The 25,150-nt window shown below is 45.1% G+C and overlaps 1 protein-coding gene across 1 annotated transcript in view; it reads right to left on the reverse strand.

Annotated features, from left to right (window-relative positions):
- Positions 1-25,150, reverse strand: part of dnah2 (dynein, axonemal, heavy chain 2) — a 288,980-nt gene that overhangs the window by 90,485 nt on the left and 173,345 nt on the right. The window contains exons 45-53 of the mRNA XM_060854787.1: positions 24,106-24,197; positions 23,359-23,557; positions 12,399-12,623; positions 10,310-10,414; positions 8,206-8,394; positions 6,694-6,779; positions 3,859-3,989; positions 2,976-3,122; positions 573-740 (exon numbers count right to left, since the gene is read on the reverse strand). Coding sequence (XP_060710770.1) covers positions 573-740; positions 2,976-3,122; positions 3,859-3,989; positions 6,694-6,779; positions 8,206-8,394; positions 10,310-10,414; positions 12,399-12,623; positions 23,359-23,557; positions 24,106-24,197 — 1,342 coding nt within the window. The remainder of the gene's footprint in view (positions 1-572; positions 741-2,975; positions 3,123-3,858; positions 3,990-6,693; positions 6,780-8,205; positions 8,395-10,309; positions 10,415-12,398; positions 12,624-23,358; positions 23,558-24,105; positions 24,198-25,150) is intronic.

A 25,150-nucleotide genomic window follows, 5' to 3' on the forward strand; every position in this document is an offset into this window, starting at 1 on the left:
CATTCCTTTTGTAATGAAATTCCTTTTCATTGTTAAAGCCAAGCTGCACTATTGTGTGCCTTTGGTTCAGTGAGAGACCACTTTCTTCAAACCTAAACAAATCAAATGATCAAGTCTGGAATCTGATTGTCTGGTAACACCATCAGTTAAGGTCATAACATTGTCTTCCCGTCAGAAAACCAGTTCCATCTGCACCAGACTTGTGTTTTAATGTGCATTAAAAAGTCGATTAAAAATATTTACAAATTCATTTTGCTGTTTGGACCCAATCCCATCTTAACCCACATGCCACGGTCATCACTAATCAAGAGCTCAAGTTTATACAGTCCAAAAACAGCCTGGCCAACATTACCATCTCTTCCTAGTTGGCATTAACTGACATAGTGCATGTTAAGATTGGTCTGTATCAAGTTGTTGGTACATTCAGCCACAGAGCTTTTTTAGAATGGGTTGGCAGGGGTGGGGGAGGGTATGGTTTCTATATCAAGCATTTACATTGAGAAATAAGATGAATTAAGATTCACTGTCTGAGGACAGGAAGCAGATTAATACACTAAAACATCTCGACCTACCTTCTCTGAACTCCAGCTTGCGGTACACCTTGGTAACTTCGATTTGATAGGTATTGTAGTCAGAGATGAAGGCAGACAGCTGAGATAGGCTCTGCCGTCCACTTCCCCCAATCCCAACCAACAGCATGTTGCCACGTGGCTGACTGATCACACGGATAATCCGGGTCACTGAGTAAGGATGGAAAAATGAGAACACAAATTCACCGAGGCTGGCTGAGGTTCAACACAGATGGAACAGCCCACCCTTTTGGGGTACAACCTGGGACCAGAGCTGCACAGAATATTCCAATACCATTTCCTCAAAGATCTGTTCCCTCCTGCACTCCTGTGTTCCTGTTTACCTTCCCAATTACTCTACTTGCTGCAGCTACAGGCTAGTAACGTTTGAACAAGGAATTCTCAGTGCCTTTGGACCCCAACCTTTTCCAATCCCTCACCATCCAAGAAACCTGCTACACTTTTGTTCCTCCTGCCAAAGTGGGTAACCGTTAGGTTCCATTTACCACGCTCTTATCCAACCACTCAACCCATCTCAATCCCCTTGAAGCCTTTACATTCTGCATAGCTCACATTCTCACCAGGTTTTGGAAAAATTACAATTGCTTCCACACATCCAAGTGATTGATGAAGATTGTGAAGGATATAACTCAACGCAGGCTGGTATCTCGTCAGCTTTTATTTGCATTTGGAATGTCATTGAGAGTGAGCCAGCTCCCTCAGAGCCAGCTCCCAGAGTGAACCGGATCTCTGACACACCAGTCAGCCAGGGCTCCCTGCTTGGCCACCACAGGAGTGGGGGCTAACATCCCTCACCAGGGAACTCATATGTTATGGCTGACCTTGTTATAATACTGATCCTTATGGCACCTGAATGGTCACAGCCTGCAAATGCAATAGTTATCCATTTATCCCTACTCCCTGTTTCCAATCCATGCTAGTGCATTATCCATAATCCCACACATTTTAATTGTTTATTGAATTGCCATGTGGGCCTTGATTAATAGCCTTCTGAAAACCCATACCAGCCAGTTCCCACTTATTGATTATACTCGTAAAATGCTCAAAAAACTATCAGGTTTGTCAAAAGTGATTTCTTCTTCATAAATCCTCAGTGGCTAATATTCAGAAAACAAATTTCTAAATATCCAATGATCACACCTTTATTTACACGTTCCCATCAAGCTAACAGATCTATACTCCCCTGCTTTCTCACTCCCTCCTTTCTTAAACAGTCGGATTGCCTTTGTAGCTTTCCAATCTGCATAGACTGCTGTAGAACTCGGAATTGCATTGCAGTCTATCTCTTTCTGAAAATGTGTTGCTGGAAAAATGCAGCAGGTCAGGCAGCATCCAAGGAGCAGGAGAATCAACGTTTCGGACATGAGCCCTTCTAACATCGATTCTCCTGCTCCTTGGATGCTGCCTGACCTGCTGCACTTTTCCAGCAACACATTTTCAGCTCTGATCTCCAGCATCTGCAGTCCTCACTTTCTCCTAGTCTATCTCTTTCACCAACGTAACCCACTGCAGTCCATTATCAATTTTTTCAGTCTAATTAAATTCTCCAGTACTTTTTTTTTGTTTTACTAACACTAATTTCTTTCGGTTCCAAACTCTCACTGAATCCTCGATTCTTAATTATTTCAAAAAGGATTTTTGTGGCTCTGTGTGTGAAGATGAACACAAAGTGCTTCTTTAGTTCTCTGCCATTTCACACTTCCCCATTTTAATTCTTTTGCCCCTGTTAAAAATGGACCCAGATTACCCTGGCTAATCGTTTCCTTTTTACACACCTTTAGAAGCTTTTCCAACCCATTTTTATGTTTTATGCTATTTTATTCTATTCTCTCTTTCTTTATTCGTTTCTTGGTGATCCTTTGCGAAGTTCTAAAGTTCTCCCAATCATCAGGCTTCCAACAATTTTTGGCAACTTTAGACCATCGTCCTTTGGTCTAATACTCTCTTTAACTTCTAAGGGGAGGCATTAGCATGGTGATACTGTCACTAGACAAGGGGGGGTGTCTAGGAAATAATCCAGATTAAGGTTTCGGCATTATATCCCCTCACACTATGGCAGACAATGAAATTTGATTTCAATGTAAATAATAAGAACAGGGAATAAAAAGCTACCCTAATAGCAACTACAACTGATTGTCATAAAACCCCATCTCGCCCTTTGGAGAACGAAACCTGTTGTTCTTACAGTGATTCAAAACCCACACCAATGTGGTTGATTCAGCTGTCCACTGGGCAATCTGGGACAGGCAATAAATGCTACAGAAAACCAACTTGAAGACATTATTCTCAGACATACGTCTAGCCATCTGGCCCAGGATCATAACAACTTGCTCAGACAAGTATGCAAAGTGGTGCAAGGTGCTAGGGTCATTTTACAATGTTTACCGTGTTCGATAGCATCTTTGAAGAGGACAAGGCTCATGGGCACCACCCCAGGGGTGGAGTTATACTCATTCAGCTGGTGCTCCATGTACATTTTCAGGGCCTTGAAGTTTGTTAGGTCTTCGTATACATCTCCCCGCATGAAGTCACCTGGTGAAAAGAAAGAGAGGCAGACCCTCTAGGTTAAAACAGGCCTCCCTTGGAGATGTTCCCTGTCCTGATCCAAAGTTAATCTTTGAATACGCCCATCACAGTTCCAAGCAATGCCCTTTAAAGTTGTGCACTTTGTTACCCTTGTGAAGTGAGAGGGTTGGTTAGCTTGGATGGTTGATTTGCAATGCAGAGTGACACCAACAGTGTAGGTTCAACTCCTGCACTGGCTGAGGTCACCATGCAGAAATCTCTTTCTCAACCTCTCCTCTCACCTGAGGCCGGTGACCTTCAGGTTAAACCACCACAAGCCTCCTCTCTTTAATAAGAGATGCAGCCCTAAGGGCTGGTAAGACTATGGTGACTTGACCTTCTCTTGCACATTAGGTATTATATTTGTTGCTTAGAGGTCAAACAACATATAACAACAAGCCAGCAGCTAATCTTGCAATAGTAAGGAAGGTCGCCATCCTGAGTTTAATAACCTGACCTCTTCCCATGAGGACGTTCATATTAGATTGGTTTTCCTTTGGGATTAGTAACTTTAGAAAGCAGAGATCAAATTCAACATAGATTAAAAAAATAACACCTGTACATCATAAAGGATGGTGTGACACATTGCTATCTGGGGTTTCACATTATCACTCAGGAGAAAATGACACGATATTCCTGAGACAGAGAAAGCTCTCTTTAATCATGTACAATTTTGTTTTGAATATCGTATAGCCATTCTTACCAAAGATGGGTGACTGCTTATTTGGGCAGAGGCTGTGGAAGGTCATATCCAAGAAAGTGCCTAGTTTCTCGTTCAGCAAGGTGACAAACAGCTCCATGTCCTTATGTTCCACAAACCGATCAGAAAATACCCTGCATCGACGAGACACAAGAAGTTGGCTTCGAAATCAATTACATTGGGGATACAGTAACACAGTGATTGTGTCACAGAGATCGTAGTCTAAAGATTAATGACCCAGAGATACAAGTTCAAAAACTGGGGAATTCAAAATTCTATCAATGAAATGCAAGTAGAGTAAAAAGCTAGCACGAGAAATGGCAACCCCGAAACCACCAGATTATCAAACAGTCTAGCTGGCTCATTGATCTTCTCCTTATTCAGTTGCTCTATGGTTTCGGATAGCAAGGTAGTTGAGACTTTAACTCTCTGAATTTGCTAACAAGACACTAAAGCATGTGTACAGCTTGCCACCATCTTCCCAGGAACAATTAGGAAAGGGACATAAATGTTATTGATTACAGTGACGCTTCCATTACCAACCCGATTCAGAATAAAAACACTTTCAAAGGGCTGGGGGAGAGCAAGTTCAGTCCTGGTCTCCCTGCTCTAGAAAAAAGGTTGTGAAACTGGAAAGGGTTCAGAAAAGATTTACAAGGATGTTGCCAGGGTTGGAGGATCTGAGCTACAGGGAGAGGCTGAACAGGCTGGGGCTGTTTTCCCTGGAGTATCGGAGGCTGAGGGGTGACCTTATAGAGGTTTACAAAATTATGTTGGGCATGAATAGGGTAAATAGTCAAGGTCTTTTCCTAAGAATAGGGGAGTCCAAAACTAGAGGGCACAGATTTAAGGTGAGAGGGGAAAATCTTAAGAGGATTTGCGGTCTTACAGAAGGCAGAGAGTTGGGATAAAAAGTTCTTTTTCAGAATGGCAGCCAGAGACAAGCGGTGTCCCGCAGGGGTCAGTATTAGGGCCCCAGCTGTTCACTTTATATATTAATGATCTAGCTGAAGGGACTGGGAGCATTCTGGGGAATTTTGCTGATGATACGAAGTTAGGTGGACAGGCAGGTAGTTTTGAGGAATGGAGAGGCTGCAGAAAGATTTAGACAGTTCAGGAGAATGGTCCAAGAAATGGCTGATGAAATGCAATGCGAGCAAATGTGAGGTCTTGCACTTTTGAAAAAAGAATACAGGCAAGGACTATTTTCTCTAAACGGTGAGAAAATTCATAAAGCCAAAGTACAAAGGGATCTGGGAATGCTAGTACAGGATTCCCTAAAGGTTGACTTGCAGGTTGAGTTCATGGTTAAGAAAGCAAATGTAATGTTGTCATTTATTTCAAGAGGGTTGGAACGTAAAAGCAGTAAGGTGCTACTAAAACTTTATAAAGCTCTGGTTCAGCCCTGTTTAGAATACTGTGGCCAGTTTTGGGACCCTATCACCTCAGGAAGGACATACTGGCACTGGAGCATGTCCAGCAGAGATCCACACAGATAATCCCTGGAATGATAGGCCTAACATACGATGAACGGTTGAGGATCCTGGGATTGTATTCATTAGATTTTAGAAGGTTGAGGGGAGATCTAATAGAAACTTATAAGATAATGCATGGCTTAGAAAGAGTGGACGTTGGGAAATTGTTTCCGTCAGACGGGGATACTAGGACTCGAGGGCACAGCGTTAGAATTAGAGGGGGTCAATTTAGAACAGAAATGAGGAGACATTTCTTCAGCCAGAGAGTGGCAGGCCTGTGGAATTCATTGCCACAGAGCGCATTGGAGGCCGGGATGTTAAATGTCTTCAAGGCAGAGATTGGTAAATTCTTGATCTCGCAAGGAATTAAGGGCTACAAAGAGAGTGTGGGTAAATGGCATTGAAATGCCCATCAACCATGATTGAATGGCAGGGTGGACTCAATGGGCAGAATGGCCTTACTTCCACTCCTACGTCTTATGGCCTTATGGACCTGTGAACGTTTTCACGCAGAGGGTGGTGTGTGTGTATGGAATGAACAATCAGAGGTGGTGGAGGAGGCTGGTACGTTTACAATATTTACAAGGCACCTGGATGGGTGTATGAATAGGAGGGGTTTAGAGGGATATGGCATACGTGAGGCCTGCAGATGCTGGAAATCAGAGTCTAGATTAGAGTGTGCTGGAAAAGCAAGGAAGGTCAGGCAGCATCCGGGGAGCAGGAAAATGGATGTTTTGGGCAAAAGCCCTTCATCAGGAATGGAGGCAGGGAGCCTCTGGGGTGGGGAGTTAAATAGGAGGGGGGTGGGGCTGGGGAGAAGGTAGCCAAGAGTACAGTAGGTGGATGGAGGTGGGAGTGAAGGTGATAGGTCAGAGAGGAGGGTGGAGTGGATAAGTGGGAAGGAAGAGGGATATGGGCCAAGTGCTGGCCAGTGGAACGAGATTGGGTTGGGATATCTGGTCGGCACAGATTAGTTGGACTGAAGGGTCTGTTTCTGTGATGTACAGCTGTATGACTCTATGACTCTAAGTGGTATGATATAAAACTCAGCTGCACAACCCATGAATGTACCTAATTCAACCTTTCCAACTCCCGGAGAGTGAGTAAAAACAACCTGGACCTCAGCATGCATGGGTAAACCGTGAGACACAATGGTGGGCTGTCCACTGCTGATCACAATCTAGAGGACAGAATGTGATGCCCATCTCTTGGTCCAATAAAGAACTTAATGCTTGGGCTGTATATTTGTACATGAAGAACGTGCGCTCAGGTGAAGATAGGGCATGGGTATCAGCATCAAAGAAACTGAACCCCAGCGTGGAGTTGGGAGAAAGATTGGAGACAAAGGGAAGAGAGGAGCTACCTGAAACATTCATGGACCCACAGGCGTGAGATACTTGTTTTTGAGTCATGGTAATCCTTGTGGATACGAAGCATCCCTTGGAAGATCTATAAAACAACCAAAACATTGGCAAAACGAGATGTGAATATTGGATCCATAATAGCAAAGTGATACAGTTTCTGCGAATGGATGAAAGGAGGTGAATGTTCACTGTCAGTGGGGCTGCAGCAGAGACATAAACATTTGATGGTTGATAACGCTGGCCAAAAGGAATTATGTGGGGCCTTTGGCCGTGGTGTTAGAGACAGAATACAAAGGCTGGGGTGTTAAACTCTTACAATTCCTACTTCAGTCCCCAGCTGAAGTATTCTACTCATTCCAAGGCACTTAGAGAGGATGCCAAGGCCTTGGAGAGTTGCACAGGAGATTTACTGGAATAGAACCAGGGAAGAGGGACTTTGTGAGGGATGTGGAGAGCCTGGGAATAAACCTGGCATTGTTCTGCTTGGAGCAGAGGAAGTAAAGGGGAACCTTTGTGGAGGTGTTCAAAATCATGAAGAATTTTGATAGTTTGACCTTACACTGCTTTCAGTCGTGTAGAGACAGAGTTACAAACATTGATAAACTTACCAGAGAAGGCAGTCCAGAGATTTTTTCATTAAACATAGAGAGTTGTTGTGAGCTGGAATATGCTGCCTCAAAGGTTGAAACAGATTCAGTAATAACTTTAAGCGAATTGGACAGCTGACTTGCGAGGGGAAAGATTGCAGTATTACGGGCAAATAGACAGGAAATGGGACTTCTTTTAACAATGGATAACTATGGCTTCCAATGGGTTCGATGATCAATTTCCACAGAGGAGACAAGAGCGACAAATAAATTCACAAGTAAGGAATAGGAGAAGTAGGAAGCAGTGGAAAGTTAAACCAGCAAGAGGGAACAGGAGAAAGATGAGAGATTACAAAAGATATAATGAGAGATAGTGCAAGAGGCAGGTGATAGAAAAGAAAATAAAGACAACAGGAAAGACAGAACAGGAGAGAGAATGAGAGAGTAACACAGAGTGTCAGACAGGGACAGTGCAAGATTAACATGGGATGGTACAGTGGCTCAGTAGTTACCACTGCTGCCTCCCAGCACCAGAGACCCGGGTTCAATTCCAGCCTCAGGTAACTGTCTGTGTGGAGTTTGCACATCCTCCCCGTGTCTGCGTGGGTTTCCTCCGGGTGCACAGGTTTCCTCCCACAGTCCAAAGATGTGCAGGTTAGGTGAATTGGCCATGCTAAGTTGCCCGTAGTGTTAGGAGCAGGGGTAAATGTAGGGGAATGGGTCTGGGTGGGTTATTCTTCACAGGGTCGGTGTGGACATGTTGGGCCGAAGGGCCTGTTTCCATACTACAGCAAATCTAATCAAACATGGCGAGTGAGAGATTAACAGAGAGAGAGAGAGAGAGAAAGAGAGTCAGACAGGGAGAGTGAGAGATTAACACAGAGAGTCAGACAGGAGAAGTAGAGACTAACAACTAGACAGTACCTTGGAAATATCCCTGAGATTGAAGAGGTAGTGGATCTTGGTTGGCGTTGGCAGGAATTTCTGAACAATTGCATTGTAAAGTTCAATAGTGGCATCTGTAATCACATTACCAATTGGCTTCATTTGCTCATCGAAATCCTGCAGTTTCTGGTTTATCAATGTACTGAAAATGCGTTTGATCTGGGATGTCTACAAAGACAGGACATAATCTGACATCAATCTATCCAAGGACATGAAGACATATTAAAAGCTAACAAGCAAATCATTAGGAATACGACATCAATTATCATATTGATCAGGATACCTAAAGTGGCTTTAAAAGCATGAGAAATTCTTTCTTGGTAATTGTATTTGTTATTTTTTGAAGAAACTGTCAACATAGTGGATGAGGGCCTCCCAGTAGAATGGGCTATCAGATTGCCAAAGAGCGTTTGATCCAATCTACACTCAAAGCCTTAGGTGTTTTGTTGGAAATTTACTGCACTGAATGGTGTGGCTTTTCATGGTGAATGGTAGGGCCTTAAGGAGTGTGGTGGAACAGAGAGACCTTGGAGTTCAGGTGCAAGCTTCTCTGAAAGTGGAGTCCCAGGTCGACAGGGCAGTGAAGGAGGGTTTTGACACACTGGCCTTCATCAGGCAGGATTTGGAGATGTCGGTATTGGACTGGGGTGTACAAAGTTAAAAATCACACAACACCAGGTTATAGTCCAACAGGTTTAATTGGAAGCACTAGCTTTCGGAGCGACGCTCCTTCATCAGGTGGTAGTGCAGAGCTCAATCCTAACACAGAATTTATAGCAAAAATTTACAGTGTGATGTAACTGAAATTATACATTGAAAAATTGATTGTCTGTTAAGCCTTTCATCTGTTAGAATACAGTGATAGTCTCACTTCTTTCATGTGTAAATCACAAAAGCTTTTTTAAAAAGTTGCATTCTCAGGTTAGCTGTTAACAATGGTGATAGCTAGACAATATGTTGAAGGTGTTAGCCCCCTGTGTTCTCTGTCTATACCATGATGTTTAGATTGATTCTAATCTAAAAAGTGAGATAATGCAGTTTTACATAAATTCATGCAGTTTTTGAGCTCAGAGTTCTACATGAATGCATGCAGTTTCTGAGCAAAGTGCAATATAACTCTGCAAGTACAAATTCATCCCACAAAGTATATGTGTGCATGTGGGTCTTTGTCTGTGTGTGTGTGTGTGTGTGTGTGTGTGTGTGTGTGTGTGTGTGTCTGTCAGGGTTGGGGGTTGTGAGTGTGAGAAAGTGTATGTGTGTGTGTGTAGTGAGTGCAGAGTGTCTTAAGTCTGTGAGGGGGTGCATGTGTGAGTGTGGGAGTGTGTGTGTCTGTAAGGGTGTGTGTGGGTGTCTATGTGTATGTGTGTCCATGTGTATGTGTGTATAGGAGTGCCTGTGTGTGTGTGGGAGTGTGTGTGTAGGAGTGTAGGAGTACTGAACTTAGCCCATAGGGAGGACCTCAACCGGGACCTTGGGTTCATGTCACATTACAGGTGACCACCATTGCACTACACACACACACACAGACACTCCTACACACTCACACTCACACACACACACAGACACTCCTACACACACACACGCCTATACACACATAGAGTTATGTTACAGTTATACAGGACATTGGTGAGGCTGCACTTGGAGTATTGTGTTCAGTTTTGGTCACCTTGCTATGGGAAGGATGTCATTGAACTGGAAAGAGTACAGGAGAAATTTACAAGGATGTTGCCAGGACTCAACCGATCAGTTAGAATGCTGTTCCGTTAGAATACCATTCGATTAGAATAGTGATCTTCTTACTGGGTGGCTGACAGGTTTCAGAGAGAGTACTAACAATAGATGTGAGTTTCGATACAGACGGCAGCAGCCCAGCTACGTGGACAGGTTAAATACAAAGAGAGATAGATATTGGGTGATCTGGTTCACCTTTCTCCGGTCTAGGAAGCGAAGTGTACATATTAGGATAGTCAAATGGGAGGAAGCAGAGGGTTATTACTGTTCCTAGTTGTTTCAATATTTGCAATGTTAGGGCCTTTGTACTGATTGCAATCTTCCTGGCTTTCTCCCCAAAACTATCACCTACCACAGGAAAGGTCATGTTGATCAGATTAAAGCGGCTCTGAAGGCGAGGTGATATGACTGTCCTTCCTCCACCAGGGGGGCCCATGGCTCCCATTAGAAACATATCCTGCAAACAAACACAAAATGTGATGTAAAATTCTCAATTACATCTGCCCTTTTTGTACAGTCTCACTTTCAAATAATTTTCTGAATTACTGTATAAAGTGCATCCCGACAGGACACTGATGATTGCTTATACGCCACTCAGCACGCTGCAGGCTGTTCTGTTGGAGGGTCAGCACTGTCGGAGGGTCAGTGCTGAGGGAGTGCCGCACTGTCGGAGGGTCAGTGCTGAGGGAGTGGGCACTGTCAGAGGGTCAGTGCTGAGGGAGTGCCATACTGTCGGAGGGTCAGTGCTGAGGGCGAGCCACACTGTCAAAGGGTCAGTGCTGAGGAAGTGGGCACTGTCGGAGGGTCAGTGCTGAGGAAGTGGGCACTGTCGGAGGGTCAGTGCTGAGGGAGTGCCACACTGTCAGAGGATCAGTGCTGAGGGAGTGGGCACTGTCGGAGGGTCAGTGCTGAGGGAGTGCCACACTATCGGAGGGTCAGTGCTGAGGGAGTGCCGCACTGTCAGATTGTTGTTGCTGAGGGAGTGCCGCACTGTCGGAGGGTCAGTGCTGAGGGACTGCCGCACTGTAGGAGGGTCAGTGCTGAGGGAGAGGGCACTGTCGGAGGGTCAGTGCTGAGGGAGTGCCACACTATCGGAGGGTCAGTGCTGAAGGAGTGCCGCACTGTCAGAGTGTTGTTGCTGAGGGAGTGCCACACTGTCGGAGGGTCAGTGCTGAGGGAGCGCCGCACTGTCAGAGGGTCAGTGCTGAGGGAGTGGGCACTGTCGGAGGGTCAGTGCTGAGGGAGTGCCACACTATCGGAGGGTCAGTGCTGAGGGAGTGCCATACTGTCGGAGGGTCAGTGCTGAGGGCGAGCCACACTGTCAAAGGGTCAGTGCTGAGGAAGTGGGCACTGTCGGAGGGTCAGTGCTGAGGGAGTGGGCACTGTCGGAGGGTCAGTGCTGAGGGAGTGCCACACTATCGGAGGGTCAGTGCTGAGGGACTGCCGCACTGTAGGAGGGTCAGTGCTGAGGGAGAGGGCACTGTCGGAGGGTCAGTGCTGAGGGAGTGCCGCACTGTCGGAATATTGTTGTTGAGGGAGTGCCGCACTGTCAGAATGTCGGTGCTGAGGGAGTGCCACACAGTTGGAGAGTCAATGCTGAGGGAGCGCCTCACTATCGGAGGGTCAGTGCTGAGGGAGTGCCACACAGTTGGAGGGTCATTGCTGAGGGAGCGCCACACTATCGGAGGGTCAGTGCTCAGGGAGCGCCGCACTGTCGGAGGGTCAGTGCTGAGGGAGTGCCGCACTGTCGGAGGGTCAGTGCTGAGGGAGTGGGCACTGTCGGAGGGTCAGTGCTGAGGGAGTGCCACACAGTTGGAGTGTCGGTGCTGAGGGAGCGGGCACTGTTGGAGGGTCAGTGCTGAGGGAGTGGGCACTGTCGGAGGGTCAGTGCTGAGGGAGTGCCACACAGTTGGAGTGTCGGTGCTGAGGGAGCGGGCACTGTTGGAGGGTTGGTGCTGAGGGAGCGCCGCACTGTCGGAGGGTCAGTGCTGAGGGAGTGCCACACAGTTGGAGTGTCGGTGCTGAGGGAGCGGGCACTGTTGGAGGGTTGGTGCTGAGGGAGCGCCGCACTGTCGGAGGGTCAGTGCTGAGGGAGTGCCACACAGTTGGAGTGTCGGTGCTGAGGGAGCGGGCACTGGCGGAGGGTCAGTGCTGAGAGAGCATCAAATTGTCAGGGGGTCAGTGCTGAGGGAGCACTGTATATTCGGAGGTTCAGTGCTGAGGAAGTGCCACATTGTTGGAAGGTCAGTGCTGAGACAGTCCCGCACTATCAGATGGTCAGAGCTTAGGGAGGGGCACTGTCGCAGTGTCAGTATTTAGGGAGTGCCGCAATGTCAGCAGGTCAGTGCTGAGGGAGGGGGCACTGTCAGAGGGTCAGCAGTGATCTCTCAGAAATGCCAACTTTCAGAGTGTTCAGAATCTAAAACCTAAACTGCAAATACCTTTATGTGTTTCACAGTCTGTTTGGCTCGATCGTACCAAAAGCCGTAATCTATCCACAGGCGGAGAAGCTCCAGTGGTGGCTGGGAACCAAATGTATCTTTGGCTGGCATGTTCAGGTCATCCATGAAGGTGATGAGCTTCTTCCCACCGACTGGAACATATACTCCCTTCGTCCTCTTCTCCACACGGCTCTCGATAACATCCTGGACATTTTTAGATGTGGTCTGTGAATGAGGAAAGTCAGAAACCAGTGGATTTCTTCATATGGAGCTAAAGGTTTTGATTCTCAGCATTGAGCTTGTGAGGCACATGACCAAGTGACTGCAACCCCCTCCCCATTTTAATCAGTAATACTCAGCACTCCTACAGCCCAAGGCCAGAAAACATCCAAATGCAGCCACCAGCCTTGCCTCACACTCCATGATGACAGGAGCATCACAGTCAGAGACATACTACCCTGCACCTCTCTCTGATCCGACACAACCCTGTGTGAGGCATCTCCCGGGATGGCCAGAAACAAAACTCTGAGAGAAAACCCAGCCCAGCAATGTAAAAAATACTCCCTGGTACATCCCTCCCACCTCCGCAAATGCAGCTCCTTTCTGTCAAAGCTAAGGAATTCATTGCAGTATGAAACCGGAAGCAGCAGTGTGATTCTTTCTTCAGGCTTGCTGCTACTAGCCTTGTCACCTTTCCAAAGGGAGAAATTAGATGGCAAACTCAGACTGATTCCCAGCTGAAACTAGGCAACTCATAACCACAGAGGAGGAGAGGAGAACCTAGCTCCCACTTACAAGATTTCATCCCAGGTGTCGGGTGTGAAAACTCTGAAATGTAAAGTTCTTAAAATGACAAGCCTTACTAGAATTGTACAATCATTGGGACAAGTTTCACGACACCAGGTTATAGTCCAACAGGTTTAGTGAAAATCACAAGCTTTCCCAGTGCTGTTCCTTGGTCAGGTGAAGTGGAGGGAAGTGCACAGGAACAGAATTTATAGGCAGAGAGATCGTTGCAAGGTAATTCCAGGTAAGTACATACGGATGGTGCGAGTGGAGTGTCGATAGACTGAAGAATAGGTGTTTGCAGGGGACTGGAGTGTCAGGCTGTGTGAGTAAGGACTCAACAGCTGAATTGCAAGTGAAGGGATGACCTGTGATCCGATTAATTGAGGCAGGGAGATAATTACAAATATTCAAAAATAAGATGATGCTAGAGACAAAGTCAAAGTAAAGTTGACACTTTACTCACACCATCTGACACTCTTGATTCAGTCCACTGACACTCCAGTAATAGTATCGGTTGATACTCATACTTACCTGGAATTATCTTGCAATGATCTCTCCGCCTATAAGTTCTGTTCATATAAAGGTGTGATGAAGTTGAAGGTGTGTACTGTACCTTTAAGAGAGAGTGAATGTTGTCTTGCACTGAGAGCTTACAAGCACCTGTCATAAGACTAGCTAGCAGTCTTGGAGTGAACTGGAAAATTGAAAATAGGTAACATTTGGCTGTGAAATAAATACCTGAATTTAGGTTGCTATTTTGACAACAATTCAAATTTAACCAATAGGTTTAAATTATGCCCCAGGATACTTAATCCCAATCAAATTTGAATATATTGTTTTTGCCAACCTTGAACCAATCAGACGATCTAATGTTAGGGGGACAAAGAAGCAGGCATTTTGAAAGTCAGACAGAGAGAGTAAATTGCCATTGAGAGAGACTACCCTCCAAAACCCTCTCAATCAAAGGTCTCTTTTTCTTTTTTTATAGATATTTTTATTAGAAATTTAACATTTTTACAAGTTAACAAAAATAAACAAAACTCTCAAGTACAAACATTGATATACAATTAAATCTTAAATAAATAATAACCAAAATTTAAAAGAAAAATACCGAGAAAGAAAAAAAACAAAACTCAACTAACTACTAATCTAACCTACAACTAACCAGAGTGTATAAATAAGTTTCTTACATTATTAAAATAAGAGAAAGAAAAAAAAACAACGGATAACACAGAAATTGGATAGTGAGATACATGCTCGGAATGTGTTAGCATCAAATGTAACAAAACCCGTATTTGTGTGGGATTCCTCTCCCAAGGGGCCCTGGACCAGCCAGGTTCGGAATCTCAATTAAATAAAAGCCCTTGTTAGGATGGCCGAAATATCTGTATTTATATAATTCAAGAAGGGCTGCCATATTTTATGAAATAATTCGGTCTTTTGGTGCACCATATTTGTAAGGAAGTCAAGGGGAATACATTCCATCATTAATCTGTGCCAATTTGAAAGTCCAGGGGGGCCCTCAGCCATCCAGTTTACCAAAATATTTTTCCTTGCTCAGAAAGAGAAAAGAAAATAATCTTTTCCCATGCATATCCAGGGAGGGTAAGTTCGAAAAGCCCAAAAGGAGAGATCCAGGGTCCACTTTAATTTCCGTCCCTAAGATTTCTGTCAGGGTTCCTGCTACATTAGTCCAGTATCTACGGATCTTATGACAGGTCCATAGGCAATGTACAAGAGTGCCCACCTCTGTTTTACATTTGGGACACATTGGAGATGCTCCTACCTTAAATTTTGCCAATCGATCCGGTGCTATATGGGCCCTATGAAGTATCTTCAGCTGCATAGCCTGAGTTCTGTTACAGATGGTGATTCTTCTGGCGTTTTCCCAAATGTCATTCCATGTTTCTATAGAGATTTCTAGTCCCAAATCCTGATCCCATGTTTTAAGCAGATTATCCATATCTCCCGATACTTCATCATGTAGTAAATGATAAATAGTACTAACGGAGGATACCTCCACTGGTCGTAGTACTCTACATTCTCTATCTGATTTATAAAGACTATCTAATAATGTAGTCTTCTGTATATAATCTCGAATTTGGAAGTATCGAAAGAGGTCTCCATTAGGTAATCCGAATTTCTGACGCAGCTGTTCAAAAGACATCAGGACCCCATCTTAAAATAGATCCCCTAATCATGAGATACCCTGGATCTCCATCTGTAAACCCCGGTTGAAATCCCCATGCTCCCACTATCGGAGCATAGGGGGATGTTTTATGTGAGTTGCCCTCATTTTGCCGTATTATATTCCAAGCTTTAATTGTGTTTAGTATTAGAGGGTTTTTACAATGATCCGTGATGATTTTCCTCTTGTCTGAAAATAAAAGGTTAAGAAGTGGGTATTTTACTTGAGAGGCCTCGATGCCCAGCCAGATTGATTGCGGGTCAGACAAGACCCAATCAGCTATGTAACTTAATAGGGAACTTAACTGATATTTCCTAAAATCTGGGAAATCCAATCCTCCCTTTGCCTGTGGAAGCTGTAGCTTCTTCAGCTTAATGAGGGGCCGTCTATGATTCCAGATAAAGGAACCCAGCCAGCCATATAATTTACGTAGTGCCAGCCTCGGCAGCATCACCGGAAGCATTCCCATAGGGTATAGGAGATTGGGGCAGGACATTCATTTTAATTAGTGCTATTCTACCCAGCCAGGAAATTGGAAAGTCTCCCCATCGCTGGAGGTCCTGCCTTATCCTTCCCAGTAATTGCACAAAGTTAGCCTTGTATAACTGACCAAATACTGGGGTAATAAAAATGCCTAAATATAAGAAACCCTCCAGGGACCACCGAAAGGGAACGTGGGATCCGTCCACTAAGTGGGGTATCATAGCGAGGCCACCCATTGGCATAGCCTCTGATTTTGAGAAATTAATTTTATAGCCTGAGAATGCGCTAAATGTATTAATGACTTGGATTAAGCGAGGTACGGACATCAGGGGATTACTGACGAATAGAAGAATTATCTGCATACAGGGTAATTTTGTGTTTACCTGTACCAATCCTCAGGGCCGTTATATTAGGATCAGCCTGTATGGCTTCTGCTAGTGGTTCAATTATTAACATAAATAACAATGGCGAGAGAGGACATCCCTGACGGCAGCCCCTATCCACACTGAAGCTATCCGAGCCTAGTCCATTGGTAACCACAACTGCTTTGGGATCACTATACAATGTTGAGACCCATTTGGTGAACACCTTTCCAACGCCAAACCTTTCTAATGTGTAAAACAAATATGACCATTCAACCCTATCGAATGCCTTTTCCGCATCTAATGAGACTACTACTCCAGGTATCTTTCCCTGATGGCAGGCTTGAATCACATTCAAAACCCTTCTAATATTATTGGATGATCTACAGCCCTTAATAAACCCCGTCTGATCCTCCTTTATGATATGTGGCAATATCCTTTCTAATCTCAATGCTAACGTTTTAGAAAGGATTTTGAAATCTACATTTAGCAAGGATATTGGTCTGAATGACACACAATCTTCTGGGTCCTTTCCTTTATTAAGGATAAGAGAGAGATTTGCCTCTTTCAGCGAAGGCGGGAGACAGCCCTGACTGTATGCGTAGTTATACATGTCCATAAGTGGACCAGAGCTGAAAACGTGGTGCTGGAAAAGCGCAGCAGGTCAGGCAGCATCCAAACAGCAGGAGAATCGACGTTTCGGGCACGAGCCCTTCTTCAGGAAGTGGACCAGCCAATATTCCTGTAAATTCTTTATAGAATTCAGCTTGAAAACCATCTGGGCCCGGTGCCTTACCACTCTGAAGTTGCCTGATTGCGTCAAGTATTTCTTGGACTGTTAGGGAGCATTTAAGACCGATACCTGTTCCGGAGTTAGGTCCGGAAAGGTCAAATTTTTAAAAAATGATTGCATCCTCCTAGTCCTGTCTTCACAATCCTGCGATTTATATAAATCAGAATAAAATTTTCTAAAGATTGCATTAATCCTTTTATGGTCATGAGTCAAAATACCCGTACTTTCCTTGATAGACGTGATAGTTTGAGAGACCTTTTTTTGCTTTGCAAGAAATGCTATGTATCTACCCGGTTTGTCGCCAAATTCATATAACCTTTGTTTTGCAAATAATATTTCCCTCTTAGCTGTGTGGGTAAGCGTGGTGTTTAGAGCTGCCCTAAGGGCCATAATCCTTTGCAATTTGGTAATAGAAGGTCTATCAGCGTAGGAGAAAGTGAGGACTGCAGATGCTAGAGATCAGAGCTGAAAATGTGTTGCTGGAAAAGCGCAGCAGGTCAGGCAGCATCCAAGGAACAGGAGGGTGGACATTTCGGGCATGAGCCCTTCTTCAGGAATGAGGAGAGTGTGTCCAGCAGGCTAAGATACTCCTCCCTACCTTTTATCTTAGCCTGCTGGACACACTTTCCTCATTCCTGAAGAAGGGCTCAAGCCCGAAACGTCAACTCTCCTGTTCCTTGGATGCTGCCTGACCTGCTGCACTTTTCCAGCAACACATTTTCAGGTCTATCAGCGTATGCTGTTTCAGCTGCTTTTAAGCGAGCTTCGAGCAGATGCTATTGTTCTCCCTTTAATTTTTTCTGGTACACTGAGTAGGAGATGATCAGACTTCGTGCGTAAGCTTTGATGGTCTCCCACATCATTGATGGGTTGCTAGCCGTACCTAAATTAATTTCTAAAAGTTTTAAATTCTTGAGAGAAGTACTTTACAAATTTACTATCTTTCATCAGGAAGGGGTCCATAGGCCAATGCCGAGGGGATGTGCCCTTGTTCCTCTCCATGATTTCCATATATACAGCAGCGTGGTTGGAAATTGCTATACTACCATCTTACAGGATGATATGGAATTTTTAAAAATCGAGGGGGGAGAAATCATATCAATTCTGGTATGACATTTATGTGGATTAGAGTAAAAAGAAAAATCTCTGCCCTGTGGATGAAGACATCTCCATACATTTACTAATCCTAATTTTTTGTTCAGATCCACCAATTGTCTAGATCTGGGAGATACTCCTGCAGTACTCTTGGGACTCCTATCTATTTCTGGATCCATAATACAATTAAAGTCTCACCCTATAATTGTATGACGGGCACCAAGAGCCATCAATTTTGAGAAGGCTTCCGTTATAAATTTAAAGGGGTGTGCCGGGGGGGCAGTACAAATTTAAAATCCCATATTCCTCTCCATTTATAAAGGGCTTTAATCAGAATATAGCGTCCAGATTTGTCTTTTATCTGATTTAGAATATTGATAGGGAAATTCTTCCGAATAAGAATAACAACTCCCCTGCTTTTTGAGCTAAAAGAAGAAAAAAAGGCCTGATCAAATCCACCCTGTCGTAATTTCAAGTTTTCTTTATCCAACAGGCGTGTTTCCTGTAGGAGAGCTATATAGACCTTTTCTTTCTTGAGATTTGATCATATTTTCTTCCTTTTGACTGGCGAATTACTCCCCTTGACATTCCAGGTGCACCACTTAACCGACTGGTCAACCATAATTGTCCGGGCAAATCCGAGACCCCTCGGGAGGGGAAACCCTATACAGAACATCCCGAGCATAGAGCATATAAAATTCACAAAAATAAACGCTCTCTAATACACTCATAACAGTATAATAAAAAACTATTTCTAAATAATAAAAAGATATAAAACGTATTTAAAATGGAGATTTTCCCCCTTGTTCCCAGGGGATATCACTTCCTTTCCAAAGGTCCATCGTATCCTCTCCCAACCAGTGCCCCACCCTTGCAACAGGCGCTCCTCAATAGGATGAGGAGAATTCAAATATATTACAGAGCTAGAGTTATCAATGAGCACCCTATCCCCACTCCCCCACCCACACCAACACCTGGATATATTTGGTAATGTTAATACCATGTATAAACATATAACTATAAAATTACAACCTCAACAAGTAATAATTAAATATAATAATACAAAATAACAAGGGAAAACAACCCCGCTCCTAGAGACAGAGGTAAAATAGAATAAGGTAACCACCTCCCCCCACCAACATTAACTAGACTCCCCGGTTTATATATATATATATATAGAATAATAAAAAAAACCAAGGGGGGGGAGAAAATCGTTAAGTAGAGAACAAATAAATAAATCCCTCTCCCCACCCCCCAAGATAATATTAAACAATAAGGTTAAAAAAAAGGGGGGATATAAACCGGAGTTGGGGGGAAGGCAAACCAACATCCACTATCTCTTACAATTTATCTAAGAGAGTCCAAAAATTCCTTAGCCTTTTCCGGTGATCCGAAGTTATACACGGATCCTTCATGGTTAAAGCGTAGCGTCGCTGGGTAGCGTCAGGAGTACTGAATATTTAAGTCCCTTAAACACTTCTTTGCCTCATCGAATGCCTTTCTCTTTCGGACCAGAGCTGGGGAAAAGTCCTGGAATAACATGATCTTGGATCCTTTATAGATCATGGCTTGGGAATCTTTTCCAAGATTTCTAGAGGCTCTGAGGAGTATCTGCCTCTCCTTATAGCTCTGCAGCCGGAACAGGACCAGGCGGGGACGCTGGTTCGAGCCGGGCCCACGCACTGCGACCCGGTAGGTCCATTCCACCCTTACCTGGCCTGATCCGGCCTCCAGATTTATCAGCTGTGAAAGCCACTGTTCAAGGAACGCTATAAGCTGGCCTTCCTCTTCCTGTTCAGTAAGGCCCAGCAAACGAATATTTTTTCAACGACCTCGATTCTTGAGGTCATCGATGTGATTCTCTAAGGTCCGGACCCGATCCACGGCCGATTGTGCTGTAGTTTCGGAGGTCACGGCCTTTAGCTCCACCCCTCCGACTCGACGCTCGATTTCCTTAATGTCTCAGTCGTGCATTTGCAGCGCAGCCGAGAGTGAGTCCCATCGACTTCGGGATTCTTCAATAAAAGCGTTGATCTTCGCATCCAGTTTGGAGATGATTCCCATAAGGCTTGCCACTGTAGGTAAATGCCCCGGGGCGGCTGTGGACGCCTCTGCTGCAGCTGGAGAGGGTGGGGGAGGGGTTCCTGCTTGCTGAGAGCTGCGGGCTCCCTTCCCTTTAGTCATTTTTACCGAGGATTAAATTGTTTAAATTTAATACTAAGCAACTAAATAAATTAAACAGCTATTTTGAATGATTTGGTGAGTGTGGTGGGGTTGGGTGACCCACTTTGCTCAAGTCTTGGGAGGAGCACTGTAGACTCAGACTTGCTGGGTCACCGCCATCTTGGATCCCCAAAGGTCCCTTTTTCATATGCAACATCGCTGCAGTAAACGACAGAAGACGGCCCAGGGAGATCTTCAGCTGAAAGGAGGAGGGGTAAGACCGGACTGGACAGTTGCTGTGTGGTTTTGAAATGAAGTTTTAATATAGGTTTTTATAGGAACAGCATGTTGTTATAGAGTTGGCAGATATTAAGCAGTAAAGAGAAAGGGGGCTTACATTTGTAAATAGCTGTTGTTTAATGTTCACTTTTAGAGTTAAGGAATAAGTTGATATTATTTTCTTGAAACAGTGAAAGTTGGGAGTTCTCTGTCACTCATACTTGCACAGATTACGAGGCGAGGTGAGCTTTTCTGGGTGTTTGGTTTTATTAACAAAGAGTGCATCATGTTGTAACACTGTGCACATCCCTCCACTTCACCTGATGGAGGAGCAGTGCTCTGACAGCTCGCGATTTCGAATAAACCTTTTGGACGATAACCTGGTGTCATGTGACTTCTGACTTTGTCACCGCAGTTCAACACCTGCACCTCCACATCAAGGTGTACAATCATTAAACAGTACATCACAGAAAGAGGCCACTTGGGTCATTAAATCTGAGTTGATGGCCATCAAACACCAATCTGGGTAATCCCACTCTGTAAGAATCAAAGCAAACTGGGAAATCAATGTAAAAACTGAAACAGCTGCGGATGCTAGAAACCAGAAACAAAACCAGAAATTGCTGGAGAAGCTCAGCAGATTGGATAGATCTTTTCCAGCAATTTCTGTTTTAGTTGGGAAATCAATGTCATAGAGTCATAGAGATATACAGCACAGAAACAGACTCTTCGGTCCAATTCGTCCATGCTGACCAGATGTCCTAAATTAATCTAGGATGGCACGGTGGCTCAATGGTTAGCACTGCTGCCTCACAACGCCAGGGACCCAGGTTTGAGTCCAGCCTCGGGGGACTGTCTGTGTGCAGTTTGCAAATTCTCCCCGAGTCTGTGTGGGTGTCTTCTGGGTGCTCCCGTTTTTCTTCCCACAGTCCAAAGATGTGCAGGTCAGGTGTACAGGCCACAGGTGCATTCGGGGAATGGGTCTGGGTGGGTTACTCTTCGGAGGGTTGGTGTGGACTTGTTGGGCCGAAGGGCCTGTTTCCATAGTGTCGGGAAACTAATCTAATTGAGTCCCACTTGCCAGCATTTTGCCCATATTCCTCTTAACCCTTTCCCATTCTTGTACCCATCTAAATGCCTTTCAAATGCTGTAATTGTACCAGCCTCCCCCACATCCTCTGGCAGCTCATTCCATACACGTACCACCCTCTGTGTGAAAAAGTTGCCCCTTAGGTCTCTTTTATATCTTTCCCCTCTCACCCTAAACCGATTAGATACACTATTGGCTTGGTGGTAGGAAGCAGAGGGTAATGGTGGAAGGATGCTTGTTGGGCTGGAGGGCTGTGTCTAGTGGAGTGCCTCAGGGGTCGGTGCTGGGGCCATTGCTGTTTGTTATCAATGATGTGGATGAGAATGTATAAAGCATGATTGGTAAGTTTGCAGATGACATTAAAGTAGGCGGGATCGTGGACAGTGAGGAAGGTTATCAGAGATTGCAGCAGACATTGATCAGCTGGGGAAGTAGCCGAGAAGTAGCAAATGGGGTTTAATATAGATAAGTGTGAGGTTTTGCACTTTGGAAAGTCAAATCAAGGCAGGGGTTTCATGGTGGATGGTAGGGCCTTAAGGAGTGTAGTGGAACAGAGGGACCTTGGAGTTCAGGTACATGGTTCTCTGAGAGTAGAGTCCCAGGTAGACAGGGCAGTGAAGAAGGCTTTTGGCACACTGGCCTTCATCAGGCAGGGCACTGAGTATAGAAGTTGGGAAGTTATGTTGCAGTTGTACAGGACATTGTTGAGGCTGCACTGGAGTATTGTGTTCAGTTTTGGCCACCTGCTATGGGAAGGATGTTATTAAACTGGAAAGAGTACAGGAGAAATTTACAAGGATGTTGCCAGGACTCAACGGTCTGAGTTATAGGGAGAGGTCGGACTTTTTTCTGAAGAGCGTAGGAGACTGAGGGGGGATCTTCTAGAAGTGTATAAGATCATGCGAGGCATGGATATGTGAAATGCACTCAGTCTCTTTCCCAGGATTGGGGGATCGAGGACTAGAGGGCATCAGTTTAAAGTTAGAGGGGAAAGAATAAAAGGGAACCTGAGGGGCAACTTTTTTTTACCCAGAGGTGGTATGCATATGGAATGAGCTGCCAGTGGATGTGGTTGAGGTCGGTACACTAACAACATTTAAAAGGCATTTGGACAAATACATGGATAGGCAAGGATTAGAAGGTTACAGGCCTAGTGCAGGGAAATGGGGTTAGCATAGATGGACATTTTCATCGGCATGGATCAGTTTGGACCAAGGAGTCTGTCTCTGTGCTGGATGACCTTTGGACTTGAACTTTGCCACCCCAGGGAACAGACCTTGTCTATTTACCCTATTCATGCCCCTCGTGAGTTTATAAACCTCTGTAAGGTCACCCCTCAGCCTCTGATGCTCCAGGGAAGACCGTCCCAGACTGTTCAGCCTCTCCCTACAGTTCAAACCCTCCAACCCTGGCACCATCCTGGTAAATCTTTCCTGTACCCTTTTGAGTTTCACAACATCTTTCCTCTAGCAGGGCCACCAGAATTGCACGCAATATTCCAGAAGTGGCCAATCCAATGTCCTGTCCAGCTGCAACATGACATCCCAACTCCTGTACCCAACTCACTGCGCCCTCCCAGCCCAAAGGGCATACATCCCCTTGTTATCCACAGTTTATCCGTCAGCAGACAAGGCTGTGGAAACCACACTGCAGGCTACCACGGTCTCCACAAGCTTATAAAGGAAGCATGAATCCTATTAGTGTTTAGGCTGTCCTACCTGAGCAGACATGTTCACAGTCAGTATCGACCATTTCATGGGGTCAAGGCTCTGGAGTGCATTCTGACCAACAGAGGTCTTCCCTGTCCCGACTGGGCCCACAAGCAGCACTGGACACTGGTTAGCCACCAGGCTGCTCACCAGAAAGTTGTATCGCACTGTATCCACGGTGGGCACGATGATTTTATAAAAGGGCATGCTGCAGGGATGCAAAACATCACACAGAAACACTGAGAAACATCCTCACACTCCATTCACATTTACTGGGGCATGAATCATTGCCTATTTCTCCAACACCCAGAGAGACAGTCTCACTCTGGAGACTGGAGCTCCACATCCAGGCTGACCCTCTCAGCACTGAGGGTGTGCAGCATTGTTGAAGGGGATCACCCATTAAACCAAAGCCCTTTCTGATCCTCACTGACACCCATTCCAAAGAAGAACAGGGGTGTCCTGGAGCGAATATTCATCTTTCATCTGATATGATGAAACTGCGTCATCTGGACATTCTTATGGCACTGTCACGAGGATCTTACAATATGCACTTCTCAACCAGGCCAAAGAAGATCATTGCCATTGTCGGGGGGATCGTGCTGTGTGCAAAATAGCTGGGGCAATGATCTCAATGGCTAGAGTGTGAGTGCACTTCACAGTGATTAACTAGAGACCAAACCATTCACAAGATACAAATGCAAACCCCTTGATCTTTGACCTACTTATTGAAAAGCCACTGAAAGCATTGCCTACTTGCTCGGATATCGCCAGGACTTTGTCAGCTTTTCCTCAAAGGAGGTCCACACCTTGGTTTTTGGGTCTACGTAATATTCATAGACAGTTTCCTGGACAAGGAAAGCAAAGCCATCAGGAAAACATTCAGACAGCAGCCATCTAGCTACACGACATCGAGGTGACACAATTCAATACTGATCTGCCTCTGAGCTGACTGGCTGAAGTATCTCATACTGCAGGTCTGCCTCTGCTTCACCCCGATCGCTTCAGCTGCCTGCTGCATTGTTCTCACTCGTACAGCCCTTCAGCTCATCCAGTCTGTGCTGGTCAAAAACAACCGCCTCACTATTCCAATCCCATTTCCCGGCTCCTGGCCCATTGCGTTTTCGCTTTGGCATTGCAACTGCACGTGTAAAGCCTTCTTCACTCTGATGAGGGTTTCTGCCTCAGTATCCTCACAGGGCAGTCTGTTCTACATATTCTTCACATTCTGGATGTAATTAATCTTCCACCCATCTCCTGTGAATGCCTTGCCCCTTCCCTGAAATGTATACCCCCGGTGCTTGATCCCTCCAGCAAGGGGAAATGCCTCTTTCTGTCTATGCCCTTCCTAGTTTGATATTTCTTAATCAGGAACCCCCTCCCCCACTGCTTCAGTCTCCTCTGCTCCAGGGAAAATGACCCCATTCTGTCTGATCTCTCTTCATAACTGAAACTATCCATCCAGGGCAATGTCCTGGTAAATCTCCTCTGCACCCACCCAGTGAAATCATACCGCTTTCAGAATGTGGATTCCAGAACTGCACATATTCCAGCTGTCTGCTCTTAAACTCTATACCTTGGATTATAAGGATGAGTATCCAGACATCCTTGTAATGACTTTACCTAAGGGACCAGTGTACATGCACACCGAGGTCCTGCTAATCCTCAGTGCTTCCCAGGGTCTGATTTATTATTGGCCTTATTTGTCCTGCCCAAGTGCGTCACCTCCTACTTTTCTGGATTAAATTCCATCTGCCAGTGAGCAGCCTGTCCTAATCCTCCTGCAACCTAAGGCCACCCT

The sequence above is a fragment of the Hemiscyllium ocellatum genome, chromosome 44 (assembly GCF_020745735.1).
Source record: "Hemiscyllium ocellatum isolate sHemOce1 chromosome 44, sHemOce1.pat.X.cur, whole genome shotgun sequence".
NCBI classification, from domain to species: Eukaryota; Metazoa; Chordata; class Chondrichthyes; order Orectolobiformes; family Hemiscylliidae; genus Hemiscyllium; species Hemiscyllium ocellatum.